This window comes from Adiantum capillus-veneris, chromosome 5, assembly GCF_014529385.1.
Source record: "Adiantum capillus-veneris isolate H3 chromosome 5, ASM1452938v2, whole genome shotgun sequence".
Lineage (NCBI taxonomy): Eukaryota > Viridiplantae > Streptophyta > Polypodiopsida > Polypodiales > Pteridaceae > Adiantum > Adiantum capillus-veneris.
This window is the reverse complement of record NC_140935.1, coordinates 160307167-160326942: the sequence shown is the minus strand read 5'-3', so window position 1 is coordinate 160326942 and position 19776 is coordinate 160307167. Positions and strand designations below refer to the sequence as shown.

The following is a 19776-nucleotide window of genomic DNA, read 5'->3' as shown; positions in this document are numbered from 1 at the left end:
GGGATGCAGGAAATTTCAAACCCAACTGGCCTTCATACCAACATAAAACTTCATCGATAAATAATCCCAAAAATGGCACTCTTGTACATCTCAATACGACATCAAAAACATCATGGGAAGTTCCATCTACAATTCTTCAAGCACAAGGTTACTATCAAGGAAATCGGAGAATCAGGCTACCAAAGATGCCAGGTAAACATTCTTCAAGCAAACAACTTCAGCTTGAAAATAATCGCAATTTCAGGGAAGGCAAAATCAAGGACAGTGTCATAGTCAAGGCAAAGGATATCTGCAAAGACACGCTAATCACACGATGCAAATACAAATGGGTGCCAAAAGAACCACACATACCGAAGAAGATTGAAGTCATCTCTAGCTCTCAAGAAATGTCAAGACATGATAGACAAAGTGTTACGGGGAATGGAGCGAGCCAATCTTCTCAACCAAGGGACCAACAACAACAAAAAGAAATTTTGACAACCAAGGTCACCCAGGTATGGAAAAAGAAACCAATATTGCCAGTATGGTCCTTTACAAATCCTCTCTTCGAGGATGGGAGTTTTGAATTTCAAAGCCTATTCTTGGTCGAAAGCTCCTGAGAGTAAGTCAAGTCACCATAAAAATCATGGCATAAGAGTCAAGAGTCGGGCAGCTGAGCCACTAAATGAGCAAGCATTAGACCCAAGCTTCATGTCTTAATATTTTTTGTGGTCTATGAGTCTAGATATTTAGATTAAAGCTCAAGCTGGAGAGTTGAGCATACATAAAGTCATGTCACTTATGCTGGAAGAGGTGAGCATAAGAGTCAAAGTCTACTATTTTAAATGGTGGAGTGGCGGAGTAGTCCAGAAAACACTCACGCACATGAACACAGTGAGGAGAGTGGAAAAAACCTCGTTGACAAAAACCCTTCTTGTGAGTAACGGCAGCTCTTGAAGTCAAATATATTTTTTTGCTTCTCTAGCTACGTTCACTTCTGGAAGCACCCATTCAAACTCCTCTCGCACCGCATATTGTTTCCCATGCATCTATCTGTGCAAGCATATATAATGTCCCATCATTGGACATTTGCATTTGACACGATTTGTGTTCCACCCATGCACTTACACAACAAAATGACGATGACGAAGTGGTAACAGGTTTCATAAGCATTTTCTCAACAACAATGACTCTCACTTCAAGCTACTAACACTTATCCATTGTATGTCCAGTAATAGTAGCCATACGGCCATAAGTACTTTAACTCAACAAAACTCGGTTACATCAAACATAAGTACATATAGCCTGACATTTAATTGTGACTAAAGGCACTTTTTTCCCACTGGGTTTTTCCCTTTAGTCCTATCCACGTATCCAAGACCTTCATTTTGTAATATACGTCACATTTTATTTTTACTATTTTATTTTTCTTATAAAAACACAGAAAAACAGACCAACGACATCCCTAAACAACTACATGCTCATCATCTATAGGATCCAAGGGGAGCGGCCCAGAAGCAATTCAAAAAGGCTTCAAGATTACAGGTACACATGCAGGATGACACCCAAAGAACAAACAATACAGAGCTTCCAAGATAAATACTTGCTGCAACAACAAACCTCACTCAACCTATTCACGCTACAACCAATCGGAGGGGGGGAGCTATGGCTTCAACTACACTACATGTACAAGAAAAAGGTACCTCTACAACATACAAAGCATCTGGTACAACCAACTGCAACAACAAAAGCTTCAACCAACACCAAAACATGAAGCACTCGTCAAGGCCACTGCAGACATAGGGTCTTGTCGGGGACGACAAGACTTCGGAGGGGGAGAGTGTTAAAAGGTCAACTTTTCAACAATGCTTCCACAAAGATTCCATAAAGATTCCTCAAAGATTCTCTAAAGATACTCTAAAGATTCCAGCTAAAGATGTTGATGAAGTGATGAAGACAAAGATGGATGCTATAATGTGAAGATACACGCTCATGGACATCATCGAATATGCCGTTATTATTATTTTGAGCCATTACGGCCACTTTTGTAATGTTTACGGGAACTTCATATTTTAAGTCGGCAATTGTATTTTGGCCACAGATGCTTGTTGGATGAGCAAAGCCAGCTCACGGTGTTGTAATTAAGCTCTATAGAAGCCTAGGGACAAATCAGGTCATTTTGGTCGGACATTAGGTTTTCTAAGGCTTAGTATATAAGCCAAAACCTAAAGCATTGTAAAAGGACTTTTAATAAATCTGATCTTCTGTGTCGTTGGGAAACTCCGAGAGAGTGAGAGAGTGTGTGTGTGTGTGTGTGCTACAGGAGCTACGGTGGTCGAAATCGCAAACGGAGAGCAGTAGTGAGTTGCCCATGAGGAGAGCTACGCATTGATGCTTACATCACACGCGTTCGTCTGTGTTTTGGCAGATTCACCCGCGAGCTACTTTTGGAGTTTCGGTGAGTAACTGTTGTCCGTTTTTGCATTTCAGCATATCCACGTGATCAGAGCGAGTAGAGCTACACATTAGGCACTTTAGTTTTCGGAAACGTCGACCTATAAAAACCGGCCAGACATCCTACGCGTTTTCTGCACGGAGGGTATTGAGTAGGTTTTTTTGGTCACGGACCTTAGGGAGAGTGGCCTATTGGTGTTGGTAGGATATCCCTCAAGTTTCGTAACGTTTCGAGAACGTCTAATGGGCTTTTGGCTTGCGGTAGCATCATAGGAGACTCTCACATTCACATAACCGATGGCATGTAGAGTTGATATCTCTGTAGGAAGTAGTCATTAGTCGGTCGAGTAGAGGTTGACACCCTTTGCTTGCTTCCACGCGCCTGTGGGTCGAGCTTCGTCCTCAGTTGACATTATATGTTAGGTGAGTTATCGCTATGCTGACGTCCGTCGTGACGTATCTATCCAACACTCAAGCACCTTGGTCATCAAGCACGATAAGCACCTTAGTCAGCTCAAGCACAACAAGCACAATAAGTACCTTAATTAACTCAAGCACGACAAGCACCTCAAGAACAGGCCTAGCTTGCCTAAGGTTTAAAATACCTTAAGGTCCTAAGTCTAAGTTTAACTTTAAACACTAACCTTTGGAGGTCTTTAATGAAGCTAACCCTAAGGTATTTTAAGCTCCATTATCTGCTCATTGCTCTTTGATAGACCATCTCCCTTTTGGACCCTTAATGAGAGGTAGACTTCTCTCCTTTTTGGTCTTGTGTTGAGATAGATCTAAAAGCACATATCTATATTATAACTCTTGTTCCCTTTTATCTTCCACATTAAATGATCAGCTCAATATGAGAAAATCATTTGGAATAGGTAGATATTATATTTTATGACATTACCTCTCTCTTGAAAACATAGTCGTTCTCAACTATGAGGTAGAGAAAATAAAGTCTTAGTCATTAATCTATGTTTCTTACCGGATAGAGGATCCCTTTTTACCTTAATACATCATTCCAGAATGGATGACTAATCCATTGGTGCTTGGGAGATTTAGCTTCCACAAGCATGTCTGCTCTTTAGTCCATATTATACTCCCAAAGTAGAGTGACAAATTCTACTTGGTGTTCGGGATACATCGTCATCACAAACATGATTCTAAGCATGCATACTACTTAAATTTGTGCACAATAAAAAGAGAACTATTCTAATAAGACGCAAACATTGTTCATTTAAAAAAACATTTACATTTGCTTACTCTAGTGTAGCATTGTAAGCATTGACAAGGTTCATGCTATCCTTAAGTTGTGTTCATTGCATCCATCTAGCATCTTCAAAAGGATAGTTTTTTAACTTAATAATGATATCGTTAAATAATCTTACGATGTCTTAGTACGTTGTCTTTATGTCGAAGGATGGATTTGGGTTAAAGCACCTCTTCTTGATCCTCAATCTCGGGTGGCTCCTCAATTATTGTTTCTCTTGGTGGCTCAACTTTGTAAGGCTTAAGTAGGCTTACATGAAAAGCATTGTGTATGGGCCAATGATTGGGCAACTTTAGTTGATACACCATCTCGTTGATTGGTTTTAGGATTTGAAAAGGACCATAGTATCTTTTTTCTAGCTTAGCATAATACTTTTGTTGGCCCGTAGGATTTTTGCCCATCATTTTCCTGAATCAAGCCTTGGGAAACTTGAGTAGGACCCAATCATTTTCCTCAAAAGTTAAGGACCTTCTGTTCTTGTTAGCATTAGCTTTTTGCCTTTGTTGTGAGATGGATATAGCCTCCTTAATCTTTTGAAAAGATTCTTGTAGGTCTCAGCTATACGCATTAGCAGAGTGAAGATCTTCCCATGTATCTTAAGTAGAAAGGGACTTTTTGGTCTTCCCTCTATGATTTCGAAGGGTGCCTTCCTTGTAGTAGTATGGATAGTGTTATTGTATGCATACTCTACAAGAGGTAGGTACTTCTCCCATTCTGAGCATTGATCTACTTTTGTGACATAGGTCTTGAGTAGATCTAGAATCGTAAGGTTAGCTATCTCATTTTGGCCATCTGTTTGTGGGTGATAGGCCGAAGAGAAATTCGGCGTTGTATTTAGATTCTTAAAGAGACCCTTCCAAAAATTATTGGCCATTCGAGGATCTCTATATGACACTATGGATGTTGGTAAGCCATGGTGTTTGAAAATCTATGATATAAAGAGGGTTGCCATTTGATGTGCCTTAATAGTCTTTTTGACAAGTATAAAATGTGCTTCTTTGTTAAACCTGTTGACTATTGTCAATATTCTTGTATTCTCATGGATAGACTTGGATAATCCAAAGATAATTACTGGAGATGTTGCTTATGTTTCTCAAGAGAATTGGAGTAGATGATGATATCATCAAAGAACACTCATGTAAACTTGTGGTGGGGTCTAAAAATTTTCTCAATTAGGCGGTTGAATGTGGTTGGAGCATTTGTCAAGCCAAAAGTCATGACAAGATACTCATAAAGACCAACTGTTGTGCAGAAAGCGGTCTTTACAATATCTTCATTCACTATCCTTATTTAATAATAGCCACTTTTAAGGTCAATCCTACTGAAATAGGTAGAACCGTGTAGCTTATCAAACAAATCTTCTACCCTCGGTATGAGAAATTTGTTCTTGATAGTAATCCAATTTATTGCTTTATAGTCAACACACATATGGTATGTGCCGTCTTTCTTTTGTACTAATAGGATGGGTGAACAAAAGGGAAAGGAACTAGGCCTCACCATACCCTTATCCACCAGTTCATGTACTTGCCTCATAATCTCCTCTTGTTGAGCTTGGGAAACTCGATAAGGAGGCTTATTAGGCGGTGAGCTCACAGGTAGAAGCTCTATCTTATGGTCATCATCCCCTCATTTTGGAGGTAATTTTCCAAGGATTTCATCGATAAAAACATCTTGGAATCCATTTAGCCTCTTGATTCCTACCATTTCCTTTGGATAAAACATTAGGATCTTTATGGACTCTTTGACAAAAATCATGAACGTGAAAATTGAGATTTTCATTGACTTATCAAAAGCAGGTGAATTTACAAGAGGTATAATAGAATCTGAATAGGAACTTCATATTGGCAGCCATGCAGTTAAACGATGGTGCCCCTAGGATAACATCCTCATGTTGGAGAGGGGAGATGAAAAAGTCGTCTTTGTCGATGTAGCTTTGGAAATGAAGCCTCAATTTCCCAATGAAGGGAGTAACAGAGGCTTGTTATCCCTTGAAAGCTCCATCAATAGTCATAGTATCTCCCATCTCAAAAGCTTGTATGCCTAGCTTAGTGGCCAGCTACGTTGTTATGATGTTGTGATTAGAGCCAAGGTCAAAAAGGATAAAAGCATCATGCTCTGTTACCTTTCCCTAAGCATAGGAAAGGGATGATCCTTTGCAATAAGTATCCTCTTTTGGAGCTTCGACCTTGGAAGCTCTTGGAGTCTCATTGCATGAATTTCTTTTGGGGCAAGAATGATAGCCATGTCCTTGCTCCCCACACTTGAAGCATTTATGGTCTTTGCAAAAATCTTTTAACTCTTCAGGAGAGAGTTTGTTTTTACCTTTGTAAACTCCTTTCTCCTTGGTCTTGTTGCTGTTGTTGTTGCTAGAATTGCCTTGGGAAGAATTTTGAGTATAGTTCTTTCCTCTAGGTTCATTTTGGTCTTTGGTTCTATGGGCTTAAAATTCCTTTTAGACCCTTTTTGGAAACTGATTCATGAAGCAGCCATAGTATGGTGAATCACTTCAGTGATGGTCCTAGTCCTTTGAGAATTGATATACACGGCCATATCTTCAAGTGATCCTACACAAAATTGTTTCTTTTGTTTGGCGAAGTCTATCTTTTGGTAGACAGTAGCTTTGAGATGTAAATCCCAAAACTTGTCCACATACTTGTGGATAGACTCATTGGAAGTTAGCTTCAAACTTCACCATTTGGTAAGCACTTTGTCTTTGTTGTCACTTGCAAGAAATTGCTTCATTATCGAAACTCGTAGAGTTTTCCATGTCTTGAGAGCTTCACCGTTTCCTGGTAGACTAGCCCACCATTGTTGGGCCGACTTTTGAAAATGCATAGCTACATGACATAGCTTGGAGGACTCTGTGAAGCCCTCATCTCCAAAGGCTGCATTGAATTGTTGGATAAAGGCCAAGACTTTGTCTCTATAGCACCAAAGGTGCCATCATAAGTGAGAAAAGAGATGCTCTTTCCTCCCTCTTTTTTTCCTTTTTCTTCTTTTGATTCTTGTCTTTCCTCTTACGAGGAGAAGGACTATATGACAATCTTTTCCTCTTGAGAGAAGTTGAGGATCGTCTAGACTGTCGTCTTTGTGGAGCCACATCCTCCAAAGAATTTGGAGATTCACTTCTTTCTCTTTCATAGGGTTCCTCCTCTTCTCTCACCGGAGAGAGTCTTCTTTTGGAAGTCTTTACAAGAGGCTACCTAAGGTATCTCTCCTCTTGGGGAGTTTGGAGAATCCCATGACTACGAAGTTGTCGGTTAACTTCGGCTTGCAAGGCAGGGTTGCCCATAACTTGTTGCAACCTAGTAACAAGATACTTCACAAACATGGGGGGATTGTTAGTAGCACCTTTATGTGCAAAATCAAAGTTGTCAATATTCATTCTACTCTCTTTATTATTGTCATCCATGCTAACTAAATTCATATATGTGCTACTATGTACTTTGGAAACTCAAAACTTTAGTTACTACTCTTCTTTAATTTTGAAAATTAGCTCTCAAGTAGCCACACCCATGGTTTAGAGAATGTTGATTGCAAACAGTGGTGGAGAGGATCTAACATTGCTCGGTTAATTATGGTTTCTGTTGAGCTTGCTAGTAGCTCAATAATAGTTAAGCAAAAGACAAGCCCCGAAAGACTCCATTATTAAGTCTATAGTTCCCAATGGTGAACCTCAAACTAAGTTCTTTTCAATCGGGATAATAAATCCTTGTCCTACTTACCCTCTTGCAAAGAAGAGGTCCAGTCTTTCATGGAAAACTTAAGGACCCCTCTTCTTAAGCAAGAAAAGAGAAACCAATAGCTATAATACCAATGTAGAAAAATATGGCTATAACATTGATTGTAGCGGAATTAAATAATAATAGTGAGCATTTCCTTAAGAGAATTCTTAAAGAGCATAAGGAGAGCACTTCATTAAAGGTAGCGAAGTGAACATTGTACCTAGTTAGTTTGGCATGAACAATACTTGTAAGAGAGAGAGAGAGAGAGAGAGAGAGAGAGAGAGAGAGAATTAGAGAAATTGATAACATTTGAGGACCGTATTTACTTAGAGTCAATCCCCCCTCCAAAAGGCTTTTGTATTATAGAGTCTCCCATGAAGAGATTCTTGGTACAATACATGCTTTGTGTTCCTTAAGACTTTGTTGATGCAATGAAGATGGTAAACTTCATGCACCAAATTTATGTATGTAACTACCTTGCAAAAACATTAACTTGTCCCTGGCCTTAATCCCAAGGCGTCAAACCTCTTCAAAGGTGGAAAGAGCTATCAAGGTGTGAGGGAAGGGAAGAGGAGGAAGAAAAAGCATACGAGAAAGAAGTACTTTCCTCACCATAGATTACTCTTGGAGCTTAGCTTAGCATAGTAATATAAATGGTAGAGAAGATGAGCATGCCATTGAAGCTTGACTATTGGTTGGATTTGAAGGGGATCGGGGAGCACCACAGACGGAGAGTGAGAGAGAGAGAGAAGGAGACAGACACGATGTGGGTGGGGAGACTCCAAGAGTGAGCAGCCCCCTATACACTTATGCTATGTATAAGGTATACAAGTCAGTGGGCGCCCAGACTCTGGGCGGCCGGGCAAGGCACAGACGCCTATACCCCAACAACCTCCCACTTAAAGGCGACTGTGCCTTTAAGCAAGAGAACCTAGTCTAAAGACTACAAAAGGCGAGAGAAAACCGCTCTCAACCGATGCCCACTGGCTGGCTGTGATCATGTGCATCCGGCTGTCCTGCTCCCGTGTAAGTCCATACACCACCAGACGTACCGCACACGTACTGCAAGTATGTACGCAATACCTGCATATCTCCCTCGTGCACTATGCCATCATCAGTCAACAAACGACTGACAACCCCAACTGCAAATGCTCCCACTGCAGCTGCGATATCCGGTCTCAAGATCAGCATCTCATACATGAGACCACCGAATGCCGATGCAATGCTAGCGGGCCCTGCTAGCTCTACGGAGCATGCATCAACATATATGTCCCTGGCAATAGGCATCTCTGACTGACAAGGCATGTCAGCCACATGCATCTCCTGACTGTCCGCAAAAGACGCATCAACCTGTCGTGCAACCTCAGAGCAAACCAGCTACTCTAGGTGTCTGCTGGAAGACATATCCTGCACAACTATATCCCCATGCTCACTGTCGAGCATAGAAAGGAATGACTGCATAATCGCTGACATCTCAGCCTCCTCTACAATCATCCACTGCAAACATGAACACTCAATCTGTTGTGACTCACTAGAGCTCTCATGCTCTAACTCCATATGCATAGACTCTTGCACAACGTCCTCCTGTCGTGACTCACTAGAGCAAGACCGCTCTACCTGTCTATCCTGCATAGAAGTATCTAGCACAACTGAGTCTCTGCTTTGCTCAGTCACTAGCAAAGCATGCATGTCTGACTCTGTCACCTCTCTGTGTGACTGCTCAAGTCGTGCCCCAACTGTGTGCACAACGAGCTCACTACTCTGCACTCCATGCAAAGTACCCTGCAACCCATGAGCAAAAGAGACTCGCCTGCTCTCTCGCTCTCTACCTGGCTGCATGATCACAGAGACAACACCGTCTCTCTCGTGATCCACATGCAATGGGTAACCTGTACCACTCCTGGCACCTCTCGCAATCACTAGCGAACCCAAATGCAACGCAAAAGATCGCTCAAGCAGCGATACCCGACATCCACTATCCCGTAACTGTCTGACTAAGATCAAATCCCGTCTCAGATCTGGCACATAACGCACATGACGCAGGGTAAATCTCATACCACTGGGCAAGGACAAACATACGTCTCATGTACCCTCAATGTCATACATAGCACCATCAGCCATGTGCACACAACCAAGTCTCCCACTAGAAAACGTGCTAAACCACTCACGATGCGACGTGACATGGAAAGTAGCATCTGAATCTAGTAACCAATGTGAAGACAATGTGCAATCCGATATGCAATCCGTAGACATAAGATCGTCTGAAGACAAGCTAGATGTAAATGTGACATCGCCATCACAAGCATACTCAGTAACCACCGTACTGATCTCACTAGCATCTGTCATGCCCAAATCTGCATCACGCATCTGTCGCCTCCGTTGTCTCAAACGCCTGAAACATCGACACCTAATGTGCCCTCTATGTCCACAATGCCAACATGTCAAGTCTCTATGCTGTCGAGACTTGCGTGTGGGACCAATCTCTCCCATGGACATAGAAGTGGGACTAGACTCCCCTGTAGACATGGATGTCGCGTACATAGCATGTAAACTCTGCCATAAAGCATGAGTTGTAGTCTCCCTCGAGACCTGCCAGTAAACAGACTCAACCAGATGCAAACAAATCGTAGACATTGCTAACTCATCAAGATCCTGCCAATCATCATCACGCATAGACTTGGGCTTCGTCGATAAACCATGCAAGGGTTTATCCTGCCCCAAATCCGCCAATGCAACAAGCATATGTTCCTTCCAAGCAACAAAATCTACACCATCAAACTGTGTCAGACCATAACGCTGGAAGTCAAATGAAAAATCAGCCATAATGCTCGCAAAAGAGCAACCAACAATGAGTAGCAAATGTCAACCAAATCAGCCCTAAACTGGCTCGAATCGCATCAACAAAAGTCTGCAAATATGGCTGTAAGATATGGCTACAAATCAGCCCCAAAATTCAGCTCTTAAACAACTGCATAAACAAGTCACAAACGTGTCCCAGATCAGCCTACAACTGAGTCATACATGGACACCTGCAAAGAGGAAACAATGGCTGAAAATTCAGCGCCCAAATAAGCCCTCAAACCTGCCTGTAAACTTGTAAACCTGTAGCTGAAACCTGCTGAAAAACCTCAAGCCATTAGTGCTCGAATCCGGCTACCTAGCTCGTAGCCACACAAGCATACATCACAATACTCACTCCTGTGAGTGTGCCAAGATAAGTGTACGCCTGTCAAACCCGTGAGCTAATCACCAAGCCCACACTGTGCGGTATCGATGCATACACACGCACCAATCTCCCACCTGCAGAGAACACCGCACGCAAATGTTGAGTGCAACCCGCAATCTCTACCTAGATCGCATAAATGATGCGCATAAAACTCCTGGGAAAATTTCGCCAGAGTTTCGTCAGTAAAACGGCCACAAAACCAGTAACCAAACTGACTGCACGCTCAAAACCATGAGCAACCAAAGCGCATCAAACCGTACTCCAAATCCATGCACCAATCTCCACACTTTGCATACATCATTGCAAACACCTGCAAATCTAGTACACAAATATCTGCTCTACCTGTGACTGCCAAAAAACATGCTCGAGGCATACATTGCCGAGCTCAAAATGCAATCACATTAGTCTCCCTGAGCATCAAACCACATAAGGCATACATCGTATCCTCCCACCTGTGAGGAAACTTGCAGCAAATATCACTCTCACATCTGAGAGCAAACCATGTGTGGAATCCTCGACACACAATAAACAACTGCTACTGCTGCAGAAAATTCAGCGTTCAGAATTTTAAAATTTTGATATGACGAGCGCGTCCGGAGCATGCCAAAACCCCAAGGTAGACTCCTGGATCATATGTATCCGAGTCCGGGTGTGAAAGCTATGCCAAAAACAGTGTTTTTGGGACCCGAAAGTGCACAAATAAACTTGCTGCTGTACCTGCTGTAATTCAAAGCATAATTTCAGCAAATAGACATCACCATCGCGTTCGGAGCGTGCCAAAACCCTGACCTAGACTCCTGGATCATGTAGATCTGACTCTGTATGACGGAGCTACGAAAAAAACTGCGTTTTAGAGCCCGAAAATGGCAAAAACGAGCTGCACACAGTCTTGAACCTGCTCTGCTCCACTCTGCGTGATGCAATGTCCTCTCAATGCAAGCTCCAACACAAGAGCTCTGCCACAACAGCATCCAAGCACTCGAATGTCAAGCTCTCCTCCGCCGAGCACTTCTCTAACGAGCTCCACTGAGCTCAAAAGCTCCTCTCACCAAGGAAGCCGCAACCGCCTCCTCGACCAAGCTTGACCACACCAAGCTCCTAAGCTCCAAAGACAATGCTCCTCAAGCTAAAATCGCTCTCCGTGAAACTCCGCGATCGAACTCCACCGTCGAGAGCGAGCGAGCTATCGCCTCGAAGCTCTCAAAGCCGTCGTGCTCTCCGCGGTCACCATAGCTCTGATACCAATTGAAGGGGATCGGGGAGCACCACAGACGGAGAGTGAGAGAGAGAGAGAAGGAGACAGACACGATGTGGGTGGGGAGACTCCAAGAGTGAGCAGCCCCCTATACACTTATGCTATGTATAAGGTATACAAGTCAGTGGACGCCCAGACTCTGGGCGGCCGGGCAAGGCACAGACGCCTATACCCCAACAGGATTTGCATTCCATAGCCAAGAGGTGTTGGTGTAGGCTCTCTACTTCTCAATCTTGGAGAAGGAGATGGAGTTCTTGCTCAACACAATGAGAGATTGTGTGAGAGTGAGTGAATGAGCCAAAATGAGAGCCCTAGCCTTGCCTTGGTCGAACCCTCTCTCTCTCTCTCTCTCTCTCTCTCTCTCTCTCTCTCTCTCTCTCTCTCTCTCTCGCCTCTAGATTGATCCCTATTTGCCCTTGCCGGGCTTGGCCAATCACAGACTATGGTAATTTCAAGCAATAGGGGTAGCATTTGAACAAGCTTCCTTATTTCCACATTTAAGATAGAGAGCTTAATTAACTAATTATAGCATCTAACTTCTCACTGGACCTCCCTGAAGGCCATCCAATAGGATTCAGGCACACCATGAGGGCAACAGGTCTAGGGGCTTGACATGTGTCCTTATTGCCTCTTGAGTCTTGGGCTTGCCTCTTGAGTTTTCTTGAGCCATGTGTTGAAAAAGGATTACAAAAGTGAGGGTACATGCTGGAACTACTTGGGTGTCGCAAGCTTTTATGCATACCCTGTACGGATACACTGCATGAGACGTGAGTGGTCAAAGGCGAGCATATAGGGACTCCTTGCGAGTATAAAGGGATTCCTTAAGTAGTCATGGGTGAGCCAAACAGTTTCAAGTAACCATGGTAAGCGAAGGGAGACACCTTATGAGTAAACCAAGAACCCATCATGATCAAGACCAAGCATGTTGCGTGTGGCAGCAAGGGATTACAGGCAAGTGTATGCGTGCTTGTATGTGTATGTGTATGTGCGTGTATGTGTGTGTGTGTGTGTGTGTGTGTGTGTGTGTGTGTGTGTGTGTGTGTGTGTTCTCTCTCATGCTCCTAGCTTTAGGGCTCACCCCTTGCTTTGTAGGACACAACTTCGACTTGAACACCTCAAGCACCTTGGTCATCAAGCATGACAAGCACCTCAAGCACCTTGGTCATCAAGCACGACAAGCACCTCAAATACAGGCCTAGCTTGCCTAAGGTTTAAAGGACCTAAAGGTCCTAGGTCTCAGGACTTTTAACACTAACCTTTGGAGGTCTTTAATGAAGCTAACCCTAAGGTCTTTTAAGCTCCATTATCTGCTCCTTGCTCTTTGATAGACCATCTCCCATTTGTGCCCTTAATGAGAGGTAGCCTTCTCTCCTTTTTGGTCTTGTGTTGAGATAGATCTAAAAGCATATCTATATTCCAACTCTTGTCCATTTTCCCACATTAAATGATCAATTCAATACGACAAAATCATTTGGATAAATAGAAAGGGTCCATTCTGATCCTTGCTTGAGAGATAATACGACCTAAATAGTGAATCTCTTTTCAAAAAAAAATGTTTTTCTTTTGATTGATGTAAAGCTTATTGTCTTCCAAAACTTGAATATTACCTGAAGATATTGCTTATGTTCCTCAACAATCTTCGAGTATATGATAATGTTGTCGAAGAACACTCTCGGGAAGCTTCGATGAGGTTTAAAGAGCCTTTCCATCATTCATCTAAAAGTAGCCTTTGCATTGGTAAAAGGGAGTACCAAGAATTCATATAGGCCAAAATTTGTTCGAAAGGCCGTCTTATGAATATCTTCACGCACTATCCTTATTTGGTATCTATTGCACTAAAGAAGGTAGACCCTTGAACAAGAAATATATTCTTTATGGTTATCCGATTAAGTGCTCAATATACCACACACATTCTATATGTACATCTTTTGTTTTTATTAGTAGAACGGGTAAACAAAATGGAGATGAACTAGGCCTAACCATCGCTTTTTCCACAAGCTCGTTCACTTGCCTCATAATCTCCTCTTGTTGAGCCAGTGAGACTCGATGAGGAGGCTGGAGGTGAGCTACCAGGTAGAAGTTCTATGGAATGATCATTTTGTCCCCTTTTGACAGGCAGCTCCCTGGGAATGTCATCCATAAACACATCTTGGAACTCATGAAAAAACTAGAAAGTTCTAATTCCTCTTTAGTTTCAACTTTAACTTCATTACAAACACATGCATCTTTCTTAGACTCCTTGACAAAAACCATGTAACAAGGAGAGCTTTTCATTAGTTTGTCTAGAGTTTGAGTTTGTACAAAACGTACAGTGCTTCCCGCATTATTAACATTAAGCACAACATCTTTGCCTCGATAGGAAAAGAGGACTTTTCTCTCAAAAAACTTCATAGTGGCAGCCATATGCACTATGGAAAACATAGCATTGTGTGACCCTACGCATCTCTAAAGAATATATAGGTCTTCGTCATAGCAATAAAAAGTTCTTGCATGAATAACCTCCTTAGGAGAGAAATGAAGGGAAGCAAATGCCTTTGGTGGCCAATGATAGGTAGTATTTAATTAGTTCCTAGCTACTCTTCAACGGAGAAAATAAGGTCTTAACGGTAAGAATAATGAGTTCTTCTTGAATAGAACTCTATACTTAGGCCATGTTATCTCTAACAATCAAAACCATACGGATCTAGAGAATGTGACAGAAGAGTGCGGTCAACCAAAGTATTTCCATGAAGCTAATGTATCTACTCATATCATTCACAATTCATTGAAAAGTTTTATGCTATAGTTGGACCCTTCATGATCTAAACAAAAAGAAAGTGAAATTTACTTGGATAGCTAAGAAGGATGAAGCCTTTACCATGCTTAAAAGAGGCAAATGTCTCAAAAGTGATTTGAGGTCCATTGTGACAAATATGCCATATTGCCTAGGAGTAGTTCTTCTATAAGAAAGGCATGCCATAAAGCTTTTGGCACTCATGCATGCATGCTCTAAATTATAGGAGAAACTATCTTTCGGGTACTCCTTTCATCGTCAAGATGGATCATCAAAGTCTCAAGTACTTCATGATGTCCCAAAAAGATTTATCAAACAATCAAATGAGTTGGGGTGATTTTAATTTCATTTAGCTCACATTCCAGGTAAGCACAATTTAGTAAATGATGCTCTCTCTAGATGACCACTCATTAATGCAATATCCATTGCGTACTTAATGATCTCACCACTATGGTAAATGCATATATACTATAGACATGGATTTTGCTATTGTAACGTCCACATCATTACGAATTGGAAAGATAGAAGATACATTATCACTAAAAGAAGGACCTCTTTGCTATGGCTTGATGTTATGCGTGATCAAAATATTTTAAGAAGAAGGTATTAATAGAATCACATACACTTCCATAGGCAAAGCATATTGATATATTAGTTAGTACTCAAGCTATTGAGAAATATTTTAGATGACCACTGATGAAGAAAGACATACAAGGATTGTCTCCAAATGCATGAGTCGTTTATTCCACACAAATATTGGTGCTCTTACAACAATTGAAACTTTGACATACTTGCTCTATGAATGATTATTGCATAACCCCTTTCCCCACAAAAACTATGACCACAAGCATAGTATGACAAGTGGGCCAGAAGGAGAACACTCGAGAGATAGGTAGGGTTTGATTAGTCCTCAAGCTACTATTTAGTTGAGAAAATAAGGTCTTTAACTATAATAAGAGTGAGTTCTTCTTGAATGTGACTCTATATGTAGGCCATGTTTTCTCTAAGGATGGAAACCATATGGATCTAGAGAAGCTTAAGGTGATATAAGAGTGCCATCAACCAAAGTATCTCCATGAGCTAAGGTATGTGCTCATACTATTAACAATTCATTGAAAAGTTTTCTACTATATTTGGACCCCTTCATGATCTAAACAAAAAGAAGGTTAAATTTGATTGGATAGCTAAGAAGGGTGAAGCCTTTACCATACTTAAGAGAGGCAAATGTCTCAAAGCCATTTGAGGTCCATTGTGACACATGCCATACTGCCTAGGAGTAGTCCTTCTACAAGAAGGGCATGCCATAAAGCTTCTAGCATTCATGCATGCATGCCCTAGATTCCTGAAAAAACTATCTTTTAGGTACTGCTTTCATCGTCAAGATGAAAGGAACACTCATGCATGCATGCCCTAGATTCCTAAAAAAACTATCTTTTGGGTACTGCTTTCATCGTCAAGATGAAAGGAACACTCAATCATGCATGCTCTAGATTCTTGGAAAAACTTTCTTTCGGATACTGCTTTCATCATAAAGATGGATCATATGAGCATGAAGTACTTCACCATGTCCCAAAAAGAGCTCACAGATAATCATATCAGATGGGCTAATTTTCTTTTACAGTTTCATTTTCATCTAGCTCACATCCCTAGTAAGCACAATTTAGTCATGGATGCTCTCATCTAGATGACGACTCGTTAATGGAATATCCATTGCGTACATAATGATCTCACCATTATGGTAGATGCATATACGATAGACATGGATTTTGCTAATGTATTGTCCCCATTACAAAGTGGGAAGACCAAAGATCCATTCTTGCTAAAAGAAGGACATCTTCTCTATGGCTTGATGTTATGCATGAGAAAACATTTTAGGAAGTCGGTATTGATAGAACCACATACACCTCATTAGGTAGGACATATTGACATAGTAGTTAGTAGTCAAGCTATTGAGACATATTCTTAGTGGTCATTGATAAAGAGACACATCTACTATTTACTAACATAATATGGCGGAAGGGGAACCCTTTACACTTGTCGTAATCTGCGACGTGAAGGCTAAAGTCCAAAACTAAAAAAAGCCCCTTTGCACGAGAAAAAGAGGGAGAGAGAGGCCGCCGAAGGCGACCGACCGTACTAGTACAAGAATATTTCTCCAAATGCGTGAGTCATTTATTCCACACAAAGATCGATGCTCGTGGAGCGTACTTGCTCCATGAATGACTATTGCATAACCCCTTTCCCCACAAAAGCTATAATCACAAGCATAGTATGACAAGTGGGCCCGAATGAGAACCCCATGCTTACCTTGGAACACCTATTGATAACTGATGGAAAATGATGATACAAGAAATGTGGGCATTATACAAAACCAAAAAAGGAAATTGGTAGATATGTAAAAGGCAGAACGTATGTGTGCGTGTGCCCGCCGACCTAGGAGCAGCACTAGCTGGAGGAGGGGCAGAAGGTGATGGTGTAGCCAGCTGCGCCGTTACAAGTAAAGGTGCTGGAGGGATCATCATAGGCATAGCTATATGCAGTGGGGCACGCACTCTTGAAAAGCTGCGAATACCATGACGGACCGCATGTCTGCGGTGTGCTGAATGCGCCGGTACAACAATATTGCGGGTCTGCAAATGCCTCACATGCACTACGACATGCCACCGCCTGCCCGGCGCTATTTGTTTGTATGAGTTGTGCGGGGCATGTTGCCGCGCCACCTGCACCTGCGCCTGCAAGCAGCAAATTGGATGTACAGCCCGCCGTCGCACATGCGACAGTTGTGGCCGTGCCTCCCGCATTCCCAGCTGTGGCAACCACATCAAGCGCCGCCCCATTCGCACTCACCGTCAGCGGCATATTGTAGCCATCCACAAGACTCACGTCATAGAAATCCTTGTCTCCAAGTGTAAACTCAGCCAATGTCACGGGCGGCGCTCCGCCCGCACCCTTGCATTCCAAAACGCCACCGCAATCACCTGTTGCACACGCGCCCTGGCCGGTGTTTGCGTCGAATGCACATCCAGTTCGACCCCAAATCCTCCCTGACCATCCAGGGGCCGGATTCAATACTGTGGACTGTCCAGGCGCCAATGCAAAACCGCCTGCACCCAGCGGAGGGGTGCCGGAAATGCCAGGCCAAATCTGATAGGAGCAGCTATTCACCAATGTGAAGGTAACACACAGGACACTCACAGGTGAGAAACCTGCACAGCCGAAGTAGAGTAGGATGAGAGGGGCATACCCTGTGAGATACGCTAAGTGTTGAGGGGTGTATGTGTGTGTGCGCGCGCGCGTGTGTTTGTTCTTGCCCCTCCACATGATGTACAGAAGGAGAAAAATGCATATGAGCACACCTGAGCTTGTCATACAACGGAAAAGATCAGAGGAAGCCATAGCTCGAGACTTTACCCAGAAGGAGCATAAAAGCCAAGCTCGCATTCCACCGAAGGACAGGGTCGCAAGACTGTGAAGCGGCCATTAGTGCTTCACCCCAGTGAACTGCTGCGAGTGATGGTGGCGAAGAAGCGAGGAAGCTGGCGGTGAGTTCGAAATACCGGCTGGTCTTTCCAAATGCACCCACCAACACGCACCACAAAACCGCGTGAAGAGAGAGAGAGAGAGAGAGAGAGAGAGAGAGAGGGGGGCGGCTTGTCTGCACGCAACCGCCCAACAAGCTCCTCGAGGGAGTTGACAGAGGGAGAGAGAGAGAGAGAGAGAGAGCGAGCGCGAGAGAGACGTCGGTCTAGTAGTTTGGGCAACCTGCTTCTACCGCAGGAGAGTACCGACATAGGCGTAGGCTACACACACACAAGCTATTCAACAACGGCTAGCTCTGGGCTTGTGAGTCGTTACAAGTTTTCTATTACTACCTACACCCATAGCGTATAGTACGCAAACGTTACATTCAATAATCGTTCTTGGTCCGTGCTCCCAGGAAGAATTCCTCCGTTTCACGAATCTAATTAGTCTATATCTATACTAGCAGTATATACTAGGTAGTCATATGGTTAGGCTCTTAGTTTCATTGGGCATAATCTCTGTAGATTCCTCTCGAGTTCTCAGCCAACCCTTGGGCCTTGAGTGGGCGCCAATTAAAAAGCACCAAACAAGGATTGAGCTCGGATAGATGGAGGCTCCAGGCTAGAAAAATACATTTTCCCTATCCTAAGAAAATAAGGACAAACTTGAAATTCTCCCGGTTTTTAGGTCAAATTTTGAAGCTTTTGCCGGTAATTACACTAAAACTTGTGAAAAATTTTTGGTTTTCTTAAAGGCCAGCTCAAAATCTAACCGGGATTTTAGGCTTTGAGGGCGGTTAAAATACACTAGACCCCTGGTTTTTTTTTTTTTTTACAACACTGGATGGAGCTATAGTTACAGCATCATTATGTTAACCACCACACCCAAGGGATTTCGAAGCTCAAGAGGAGTTGGCGTATATATAAAAGAACATTCTTTTGTACCTCCCAAACATTTCTGCAGCAGCTTCTACGTGTAGCCCTTAACCGCAACCCAGACATGTTGCACCCTTTCCTCACCTGCTCTTCGCCTCCCCTAACGCCTGAGCCTTTGCTCGGATCAAGTGATTTTATTTTTCTTTGGATTTCTTGTCTGCATCTATTAAAGATTCACCTCAATTCAGATTTTGTTGAAATCTTCAGGACACACTGGTCTATATGTATATCTATATCTATATCTATACTAGTATAAAAGCGGGATGGACCCCCTCCCCCCCGGGCGCCCGCCAAGTGGTGCAAACTGCTTGATCCGACACGTTTAGGCACATTGAGGCAATGTGCCCTGCGCAATCAGTGAAACAGCGAGAGGAGAGAGGGAGGCGCCGCCAGCGAAGCCTTGAGAGAGTGCACTCAGGTACCATATTTGCTTCTTCTCGCAAGCCTTGCAGTATGTGCTCGCGCTTTTACAAGGTGCTCGAGACTGGAGAGAGCTTTCAAACGCACATGCACAGTAGTTTCGAAATGTTTCGGCTACTGATGCCAGCTGAGATATAGTACTGCCGCTGAACAGGTTCATGGGCCCCTAGAGTGGTAACCATTGTACAATTGAATGAAGTCAATAGGCAGGCCCTGTGCTAGG

The 19776-nt window shown here is 42.8% G+C and overlaps 1 protein-coding gene across 1 annotated transcript; it reads right to left on the bottom strand.

The window, feature by feature from the left end:
• Positions 1 to 16967: 16967 nt before the first annotated feature.
• Positions 16968 to 18501, bottom strand: LOC147458432 (pathogenesis-related thaumatin-like protein 3.5). The gene is made up of 2 exons (XM_086511848.1): positions 18088 to 18501; positions 16968 to 17882 (listed from the first exon to the last, which is right to left on the bottom strand). The coding sequence occupies exons 1-2, from the start codon at positions 18155 to 18157 to the stop codon at positions 17122 to 17124; spliced, it is 831 nt and encodes a 276-aa protein (XP_086367974.1). The 5' UTR covers positions 18158 to 18501; the 3' UTR covers positions 16968 to 17121.
• Positions 18502 to 19776: the final 1275 nt, after the last annotated feature.

Bases quoted from the DNA above. Each gene is read 5' to 3' on its own strand.
- LOC147458432 (XM_086511848.1), bottom strand. From the start codon at position 18,157: ATGGCCGCTTCACAGTCTTGCGACCCTGTCCTTCGGTGGAATGCGAGC. The intron at 17,883-18,087 runs GTAAAGTCTCGA...TCGGCTGTGCAG, and splicing joins GGCTTTTATGCTCCTTCTGG to GTTTCTCACCTGTGAGTGTC.